The sequence below is a fragment of the Pipistrellus hanaki genome (assembly GCF_964339955.1).
Source record: "Pipistrellus hanaki genome assembly, chromosome: 3".
Classification (NCBI taxonomy): Eukaryota; Metazoa; Chordata; class Mammalia; order Chiroptera; family Vespertilionidae; genus Pipistrellus; species Pipistrellus hanaki.
In genome coordinates this window covers 130,530,424-130,541,047 of record NC_140505.1, presented here as the reverse complement: position 1 = coordinate 130,541,047, position 10,624 = coordinate 130,530,424, and the positions used below count along the sequence as shown (strand labels likewise).

General features: G+C 40.6%; 1 protein-coding gene across 1 annotated transcript in view; it reads left to right on the top strand.

Moving 5' to 3' along the window:
• The first annotated feature begins 3,901 nt into the window (after positions 1-3,901).
• Positions 3,902-10,624, top strand: part of NUP107 (nucleoporin 107) — a 47,923-nt gene continuing 41,200 nt past the window's right edge. Inside the window, exons 1-4 of the mRNA XM_084878879.1 lie at positions 3,902-4,022; positions 5,669-5,760; positions 6,500-6,586; positions 7,211-7,326. Coding sequence (XP_084735005.1) covers positions 4,015-4,022; positions 5,669-5,760; positions 6,500-6,586; positions 7,211-7,326 — 303 coding nt within the window. The 5' untranslated portion in view covers positions 3,902-4,014. The remainder of the gene's footprint in view (positions 4,023-5,668; positions 5,761-6,499; positions 6,587-7,210; positions 7,327-10,624) is intronic.

Below are 10,624 nucleotides of genomic sequence, written 5' to 3'. Positions count from 1 at the left end.
GAGAATGGGTTACTAACAGTGAATTTTTTGCATTTCTTATGGTTCTAGGAGCTCAATATACAGTATATAAATATATATTGTGACAAATTTATACATTCGAGTTATCTATTATATGTTTTGAAACTTTATTGCTATTTTTTTAAAATACATTTTGTTAATTTTTCACAGAGAGGAAGGGAGAGGGGTAGAGAGCTAGAAACATTGATGAGAGAGAAACATCGACCAGCTGCCTCCTGCACACCCCGCACCAGGGATGTGCCCGCAACCAATGTACATGCCCTTGACCAGAATCAAACATGGGACCTTTCCGTCCAAAGACCGATGCTCTATCCACTGAGCCAAACCGGTCTCGGCTATTGCTATTTTTTTCATATCACTTCATGTTGTTATTTTTTTAAACAATTTCTTCCTCAGTACTTTAACTGTCCTTTCATTCTTTTATTTTTCTCTTTCATGGATGCCAGGTTCTTTGGAAGCTTGTTTGGACAAAGTGAATGGCCTTTTAGGCTTCTTCCACATGAATAGGAGTTCACTTTTTGAATAATAAGAATTATATCTCATAGGGGGGAGCATCAGGATTTTAGTAATGTTTAGGTGGTGCTTGGCCAAAAAAAAGATTGTTAACGTCTGCACTAGAAGCACAAGCCACAATGAAACCTATATTAGGCTAACCCTTATCGTTAGAATTCTATGAAGCAATAATATATTTATGATTTCATGTTTAAAAATCTTCCAGACATCAGTGTTTAAATCACAATCCAGCAGTAAAGGAGTAACTTGAAATTGCAAAGTTTTACATTTCACCATTCTATTTTCCTCTTCAAATTGAACCCAGTTTGAAAGAATTAAGAGAAGCTATAACACATAAATTACTCCAGGGTTCTTTCTGTTTTTAAGATCTACAAGATTAAGATGATAAAGAAACCTTTTGAAATGGTAGAGAATACTGTGAAGTGTCATAGAATTTAATATCAATAAGAATACATTCAATCTGATTATACAAATGTAGATACTCTTTCTAGAATATTTTTTGAGAAATTGAATGCATCTGTACTGACTGGAAGTGACCCACTCGCTCACAAAAAACTTGAGCATCTACCAAGTGACAAAGGTGGGGGCGAACGAAACAGACAGGGTCCCTGCCTTCTTGGCGCTGAACAAAAGCACAAACACTTGTACTGAATATTCACTTTATGTGATGTGTTATAACAGTCAATGTTCTCTGAGTGGTTATTATATACCAAACGCTGTTCGAAGTAATTTATCTGTTTTTCTTCCTCCCCTGATTCATAAACTTCTTGAAATCTACCTTTTTTTTTTGGCTGCCTGATGTGTCTGGATCAAACTTATATCTTATTTCCTTTGCTACTCCATAACTGTAATTTTGCTATTGTTATGAATCATAATGTCCATTGATGCCTATTATACTATTTTACAGCTTTTCTGTAGTTCTGAAATTTTTCAAAATAAAAACTCGGTGGGGTAGGGGGGGCAATGATGTTTGATCTTCTCAGGTGTTGGGGGTGAGGGAGAGGAAATGGTGCTCCCTGTCAGGCAGTTCAGGTTTGAGTGTTTTGAGGATGGCTGCTTACTTACTGGGCCCGAGTTCCTGAGCAGCTGCTCTTTCCCAAGCCTTTTCTCCAGCTTCTTCACAATTCTGTGAGCTCCTGATGGGCTCCTAGTAAAATCCCCTTCAGTTGGCTGCAGTGAATTTCTGTCACTGAAACCAAAAACCCTCAAAATAAACCTAGTGTATACAATATGCACCACACAAGGATTTATTTCAAGTCGTTTTAAAGAATTCAAATGAACATATTTTGAAATATGTTAGAATAGTATGGTACTTAAATCTACTAGCTGTGTCAAAAAAAAAAAAAAAAAAAAAATGAACTCCAGGGCACTTTTCAACAAGTGTCCACTCTTTGCCTATGAACAGAACATTGGGCTAATCCTTTGCCCAACACTGCTCTTCCTTTTTCATTGTGTGCCTTACAGCCAATCGCTTCAAGTACATTATGGGAATAAAACACACTGGAATTGCATGCCTGGGAAACCATGGCAAGAACCTGAGCCCCTGGCTCACACTTTGAGTAAACTTGCCATGACACTGACAAAAATCACAAGGGTCACAAAATCCACTTTCCAAAAGAGAAGAAGTGCATTTTTGTCCAGGAAAAGGAGGAGATGGGAAGAAGGAGAGAGCGGAGAAGAAAATTACCATTTCGATGACGACTGCATGCAGTGTACATTTGACATCTCATTTTTAATTCTCAGAAGAACTCTAACGTAAAGGCCTTATCTCCATTCCACCGATGAGAAATGGGCGATTGCAGCGGGCCGATCGGGTGTTTTTTCCAGAATGCTCAGTTGTCTCAGAGGGAACAGGTGTGAAGAGGCCTTCCCAGGAATGGCTTTCCCAGGATGAGAGCAGAATGGAAATAAATACCTAGGACAACCCTTCCACTGCGTCCCTCGGGGCCAGGATACACTGCGTTTACCTACATTGCTCCTTGAAGTACTTTTATGCTTTTTAAGGCAGATAAGCCTTTTCTCCTTCATAGGGAGACATACCAAGTAAAGAACAAATAGCCATTATGGAAAACAATTTCACCTTAACTGGTTTGGCTCAGTGGACAGAGCATCGGCCTGTGGACTGAAGGGTCACAGGTTTGATTCCAGTCAAGAGCATGTACCTTGGTTGTGGGCACATCCCCAGTAGGGGGTGTACAGGATGCAACTGATCAATGTTCCTAACTCTCTATCCCTCTCCCTTCCTCTCTGTAAAAAAATCAATAAAATATATTTTTAAATTGTTTTTTTCGAAAACTGTAGGGGTTTATGGTGTGGGGTCGAACCCTGGGTTCAAAAGAAGACCACCGGAGGCTGATGATTTATTTTTTTAAAAAAAAGCAGGCAAGAATTTATTGAACTGGCCAGGGCAGCCGCAAGAGTACCACATGCAGGCGGACTCCAAACGACTGCAAGGCTTTAGGGGCAGGTAGTTATTTTTAAAGGTTCTGAGAAGGAAAACCCCCATTCTGCAACAAATTGTTGTTTGGAATTTTCTGCTGTTCTTCCTAGATAAAATGTTGCTTTCTTGTTTGCTTTAGCCCGTTTGAAGAATGATGAAGATAAACTTAGCTGTCTGACGTTGCAGGCCAGAGACCAGACATGCCCACAATCTCAATACCATACCAGGTGCACTTTCTCAATTGGATAGAACAGCATTGTTTTTCAAGGCCAGCATCGAGATAACCACTAAGTGCACATAGCTGGCTCTTTAATTTTAAAAAAAGGAAGTTCTGCCTGTAACCTTGCTTAGAATTTGAATTCATCCTATTTCAGTTTACACTACAGTTCAAAGTGAGAGACATCCCCAGTAGGGAGTATGCAGGATGCAGCTGATCAATGTTCCTAACTCTTTATCCCTCTCCCTTCCTCTCTGTAAAAAAAAAAAAAAAAAAAAAAATCAATAAAATGTATTTTAAAAAAAAGAAAAAGATTTCAAAACCTGTAGGGGTTTACACTACAGTTCAAAGTGAGTACAGTGAGAGAGAGACAGAGACCACTGAGGTGTAGGGCAGAGCCCGCACATCTGTATTCCAACTCCAGGCTCTCTCTCGCAGGAAATACCAGGAAATGACTTCATGTCTTTTCTAAACTATCAGTATAAGTCAAATTTCCCAGTAGGATAACCTGGCGCCTCCATCACGCCCACCAACGCCAGTCTGACCCCGCCAGGCCCCGCCCCTGACGGACTAGCCCCGCCCCTGCCCGGATCGCCCCGCCCCCACGGGCACACTTAGCGCCTGCGCAGATCCCGGCCTGAGCCTGTAGGCGGAAGTTGCCTCGGAGTTCGCATCCTTTCCGCCCCGCCCCCTCTCTTCTGGGAGGCGACGCAGGCAGAATATTCTTCCGGGTCGAAGGGTTTGCTTCCGGAGAGCGGGAAGGCTGAAACGCGGTGGCCGAGCTGAAATACAATTAACAAGGTTCTGGGTGGAGAAGGTTGTACCCATGGACAGGTCAGTTCCGGTGGTGACCGCTTGTCACCATCTGCTTGTTGGCGGGACGAAACCAAGCAGGGCTCGGAGACCCGTCCCTCCTGCTTGTTGGCGGGACGAAACCAAGCAGGGCCCGGGCTGAGCCGGGACTCTCCCGGGCTGGGGGACTGCGGCTGATGGAGGAAGGCCCGCTGGGGTGGGAGAGGGATGCGGAGGAGGCTGATCCCGCGGAGGAAGCTGATCCCGCGGAGGAAGCTGATCCCGCGGCGGCTCTGCCGTCCTCTCTGCGCCTTGGCCGAGCACTTTTCGGCTCCCGGGGTGGGCGGGGTAGAAGGTGGCCTTGTATGCGAGATGCCCAGTGACCGGCCCGAGATCACAAAGCCAGTCAGTCAATGGCAGAACTAGGAATCCCATCCCAGACTTTCAGATTACAAGTTACAGCAGCAGGTAGTGATTGACTTGCGTTTTGCCTCTGACCCTGACACCAAGCCAGCCGCCTTGATAAAGATGTTGTTCAAGGTTTTGGCCTTCCGGGAATTAGGGCTGTGGTGGAGGAGACAACCGAGCAGTACAGGCAGTTTTGCACTGCTCTGTGGGAAAAGAAATGCAGCAGTTAAGTCTCCCTTGTCACGGGCGGTGTCGTGAAGACCTTTCAATGGAGGTAACCTTCTAGCGGATCTCTGAATAATAATAATAATAGTTGCCAAAGGTTGAATGCCTTAAGCACTTCACATATGTTATTGGCTCATGTAATTTTCATAACAGCCCTGTGAGGAGAGATGCTGTGATCCTCTTCTCATAGATGACACTGGACTAAAAGAGGTTAAGGAACGTGGTCAAAGTTAGGAAGCTATTAAACAGACTCCCGGTGGCTGTTTGGTGTGTGAGTGTGAACCAGGTAGACCAAGAGGGCCACCTCTGTAAAAGAAGCACGTACAAAGGTGTGTGGATATTTGTATGGGGGTGATGTTTGTCGCCGAATATAAGGTTGAAATTGGGGTCAGATTGTAAACACCATGGGAGGAAATGTGGACTTGATTCTGTAAGCCAGCAGTAGTTACCTGAAGGTTTTAAGTGGAGGAAAAAGCTCATTCCAATTGTTGAAATAATTGCAAAGGAGAAAATATGCTGCGTGCTAGAAAGCCAAGAAGTCTGTGCAGGTAAAATTTTAGCAGGACTTTGAGGGATAAGCAGGATTTAGAACTAGAAGGGCATTGTCAACAAAAAGAGCAAAGACGAGCTCTGGCCAAGATTGCTAAATGGTTAAAGCATTGACCTGTGCTTCCAAGGGGTCAATTCCCGTGGTTGCAGGTTCAGTCCTTGTGCACCGAAGGGTCATGGGTTCAGTCAAGAGCACCTACCTCGGTTGCAGGTTCAGTCCCTGGCCCCGGTTGGGACATGTGTGGGAGGCAACAATCACTGTGTCTTTCACACATCAATGTTTCTCTCTTCCCGCTCCCTTCCTCCCTTCCCCTCTCTAAAAATCAGTGGGGGAAATATATGTCCTCAGGTGAGAATTAACAATAACAAAAAGCAAAGATGTAGCTACTGTGATGATTTATATACCTTGACTGGTTCAGGATCCTTTGCTCCAGTCGTGATGATAAAGTTCTGTGCAAATGCTACATTCTCATTTCACTCACATGAGCTTGGTTCTGCTGTTCTAGGAGTGGCTATGGAGAGATGCCATCCCCCGTGATCCGGGAGGCAGAGGTGACACGGACTGCATGGAAACAGAGTGCTCAAAAAAGAGTTTTAAGTATCCTTTGCATTTTAAGTATCATTATAAAAATTGCCGCATGTTTGGGATCAGGATTATAGAATTTTCTTATTATAAGAGATATTAAACAATAATTGTAATAATAAAATGCTGCAGAAATTAGTTTTTTGCCTCCTCAGATATGTTATTTGATTAATATGCTGAAATTCAGTGATATTAAGATTTATGTCTCCCTGAAAATAAGGATATTCCATTTTACTGCTAACTGTCATATTGTGATTTGCTTCTGCTGAGATTAGATATCTTTTTTTTATTTTTATTTTTTTATATATTATTGATTTTTTATGGAGAGGAAGAGAGGGATAGAGAATTAGAAACATCGATGAGAGAGAATCATCAATCAGCTGCCTCCTGCACACTCCCTACCGGGGATGTGCCCGCAACCAATGTACATGCCCTTGACCGGAATCGAACCCAGGACCTTTCAGTCCCCAAGCCAACGCTCTATCCATTGAGCCAAACCGGTGTCAGCAGATATCTTTTTTTAAAATTTGAAATGTGACTAAGAACTCTTAGTTCAGTGTGCAGTAATCTAAGACTGATATCTGAGAACTTAAATGGTAGAAAGAATTATATACTTTTTGCATAGAAAACATGATAGAGATAAATCCCTTGTCCTTGAAAAATGTATTCATATATTTTGTATAGTGTAAATATGGTTAATTCTCACTTTAATGGTGTATTTTGTACGTGGAAAATTTTTCTTAACTTCCTATAGTTCGGGCATCCCAAGATGAAAATTTTGCCAATACCACTCCAAGAAACCAGGTTACCCCTCGAACTCCCAGCTCATTTCGACCGCCTTGTAAGATTTTCTGCTTATAAAACATTTAATAGTAGTGGTAGTAGTAGTAGCTAACTTATGATACACATAAATTATATTTGGTTGAAAGAGCAATAATTAAGAACAAATAATGATTGCAGTTGCTATTTGTAACTCTGTTTACATAAATACACAATAACTATGATGTAGGTATTATTTCTATTTTGCCACAACCGAAAGTGAGACTTGGAGAAGTTAATGAATGCTGATAACGTAGCCAAGTAAGTATGTAAGTAACAGAACCAAAATTCAAATAATGATCTGCTTACTCCAAAGGTCATGCCCTCTACACTGTACTGCCTCTTCGGTGCGCTATTTTATAAAATTAGTATATGAAGAATCCATTGAGTCATTAGTGTTCTTTTTTTTATTGCTCAGTTATGCTATAATGAAGCATCTTGTTTGCAATAAAATTTTTCTTGATGGACTCAATATTACCAAAATAAGTTAAATTCTTCATATGGAAATGAATATGTAAAGTATTTACTTGGTTATAATTGAAGTAATTGAAAACTGAATATTATTTGTTCTTTATTGTTTGCTTGTTCTGTTTTCATGACCAATGTTTATGCATCTGGATTTTCTATACTAACTTCTTGTTTGTAGTTACTCCACCAAACCGAAGCTTTCTCAGGCAGCCAGATGTTTCCTGCATTCTTGGAACGGGAGGGCGGTCTCCCCGGTTTACACAGTCTTCAGGATTATTGGGAAATCTATCTATGGTATGTTGAAAAATAAGACTGAAATTTTCTCCTTTTCATAAAAATATGATGTGCTCTTTAGGAATCACTATAGTACAGGATTTAAAATAGCAGAAGAAATGTCATATAAACTGTGATATAGAATGACTTGACCTAGTTTAAAATACTACAGAAAAAGAAAGAATTATATCTCATTAGGAAGAAAGATAAAAACAGAAGAGTTTTGTTGGGAGAGTAAAGGACTTAGTAGGCACATTTAATTCCAAAAATAAGATAAATACAATTCTTGTGTATTTGGCTCTGTGCTTATTAAGAAGGCACAAATTTTACACACGCTTGAAATTGTCTAAATTTGGTGTTTTCTGAAGAGCGGTTTTGCTTGTTAAACCTGTCTTTGACTTAGAAGGCTAACTTGATCTTTAAAATGTTTATTATAGTCCCTGTAGATTTATAGAGTGAACAATGATCTGGTCTTTGAACAGTTTACTCTGCTTATGAAACTGGTTTATTTTAGCAATACTTAGCTTGTTGTACTTAAAAACACGAGTGACCCAGATGGAGTGTCTCAGGTGGTTGAGCATCGTCTTGTGCACCAAAAAGTTGCTGGTTGATTTGCAGTCAGGACACATACCTGGGTTGTGTGTTTGCTCCCCAGTTGGGGCACATTCAGGGGTAGATGTTTTTCTCTCATGTCAATGTTTCCCCGCCTGTCCCCCTTCCTCTCTCTAACCATTTCCTCAGATGAGGATTAAAAAAAAATTAATGAATTGATTGCCTCTTTATTTAAACAAAAGATGACTTTTATTATTTACTGGCTTCAGAGCTGAAATATTAATAGTAAAATTGTTACTCTCAAAGGCAAGGGTAGAATAAGGTATGTATTGATTATTATAAAATGTTTAGGAATTATTGTGCAGTCAAACATCTCTCTTGATTTGTTTTGCCAGTTGTAATATTAGCTATAAGAGGTGGCCTTGTGTATGTAGGTTGCCTGAAGGAAGTAAAATTTCTACATTAATGTTACCATATATCTGCTTCTCAAGATTTGATTGCGGAGCAAAGTATTTTTCTGAATGCAAAATGTCATTGCTGTGTAAGATTTCGCTTGATCTTTACACTAATGATGATAAATACCCAGAAGGGAGTGAACTATTAATCAGTCTCTAATAGCTAAAACTGAGTTCTCCTCAGCCCATAGTTACTATCTCATGAATATATACGTTTTCACCACCCATCTTTAGCATTTTCCTTGGGAGACTGATTTAAATGTATAGTTTTATTGTTGCTTATGCCTGGATTTTAAATAAAGGTGAATTTTTAAAAGCCTTTCTATGGACCTGGCCAGTGTGACTCAGTTGGTAGGAGCATCATCCTGTACACTGAAAGGTCTCGGGTTCAATCCCAATCCTGGTCCAGGTGAGTGCAGGAGGCAATCAGTAGATGTTTCTCTCTCACATTGGTGTTTCTCTCTCTCTAAAAATCAATGGAAATGTTCTGAGATGAGAATTAAAAAAATACTTTATTATGGATCTTTTAATATATATTCAAAAATAGAATCTTCCTATCTAATAAAGAGGGAATATGCAAATTGATCATCATACCATAACAAGATGGCTGTGCCCACAACAAAGGCAGGGATCCTGTAACACAAGATGGCTGCGCCCATAGCGGAGGCCAAGTTCCTTTAATGAGCCTTAATGAGCAATCAGCAGGGACCTGAGGTTGTGTGGCACTGGGTCAGGCAGGGAACCTGAGGCTGTACCCCTTGCCTGGCGGTGCTTGACAGGGGACCTGAGGCTGTGCCCCCTGCCCAGCAGGGCTTGATGGGAGACCTGAGGCTGCACCCCTTGCTCTGGCCCCATGCCAGGTGACCTGAGGCTGCACCCCCAACCAGCAGTGATTGATGGGGGTGGGGCCGGCCAGGTCTGGATCTAGCCCACTGAGTGGGGTGGGACCAGCTGGATCTGGGTCTCATGCAATTTTGAGGTGCATGTGGATGGGCTGGGACTTGACTCTGGATCCTGTGGTGAGCCTCAGTCTCTGACAGGAAGAAGGTTTCATATACATTTTACTAATTTTCTTTCATCTCTGACACTTCTGTTATAGAGAAAAGGCAAATAGCAATATTAAATTATTTCCTCTAATTTCTTTTTAATGTGCACAAATTTTGTGCACCAGGTCACTAGTAGTAGCATAAGCCCCCATGCGCTCATTCCTCAGTTTCAACAGTTAACAATATGTGGCTGATCTTGTTTCATTTATACCCATGGCATTTCCCCTAAATTACTTTATAACTCTCAAATTTCATAACCATTGTCCTGTGCACTAAAAGGTGTTGTGGCCTGACTGGGAATTTCATTCATAAATACTTAAGTACACGCCTTTGAGACAGAGAACACTTTCTGTAACATCATCACAATACATACAGGTCATACATCCTGTATTGTGCTTCACAGATACTGCATTTTTTTACAAATTGAAGGCAAGACCCTCCACCAGCAAAAAATTATAACTCACTGAAAGCACAGATGATGATTAGCATATTTTAGCAATAAAGTATTTTTTGTTAAGTATGTGCATTATTTTTTAGACATGTTGCTGTTGAATACTTAATAGACATGTGTAAACATGATTTATATATACTGAGAACCTCAAAATTTATGTGACTCACTTTATTGCAGTAGTCTGGAACTAAACCTACAATATTTCTAACATTTAAATTTCCCCCAAACATATGGAGACTAATTCCTTTGTCATTTCACATATCTACTTTATATTTTTATTATATATTCGTTAAGTGTTCACATTTATTCAGTTGTGTCAATTTTTTTTTAAGTTGGTTGGTTCAAATTAGGAACCATACAAGGTCACCATATTGCATTTGCTTGATATGTCTTTTAAATCTCTTGAGTTTCTCCCTCATCTTTTTTTTTCTTTTTTCTTTTGTTTCAGAGAGAAAGGGACAGGGAGAAAGAGGTAGAAACATCAATGATGAGAGAGAATCATTAATTGGCTGCCTCCTGTACACCCCACACTGGGGATTGAGCCAGCAACCCAGGCATGTGCTCTGACTGGGAATTGAAGCTTAACCTCCTGATTCATAGGTTGAAACTCAACCATTGAGCCATGCTGGCTGGGCATCTCCCTCATCTTTTTTTTTTTTTTAATTACCATTTATTTGTTGAAGAAGCTGGGTCATTGGTCCAGTACAATTTCCCCAAAGTGGAAAATTGATGTGAATTTAGAGCGGTAGGAATTCCTTACTTACCTACTTATATCAGCTTAAATATTGCAAGATGTAGACTCTATTGGCTTTTTT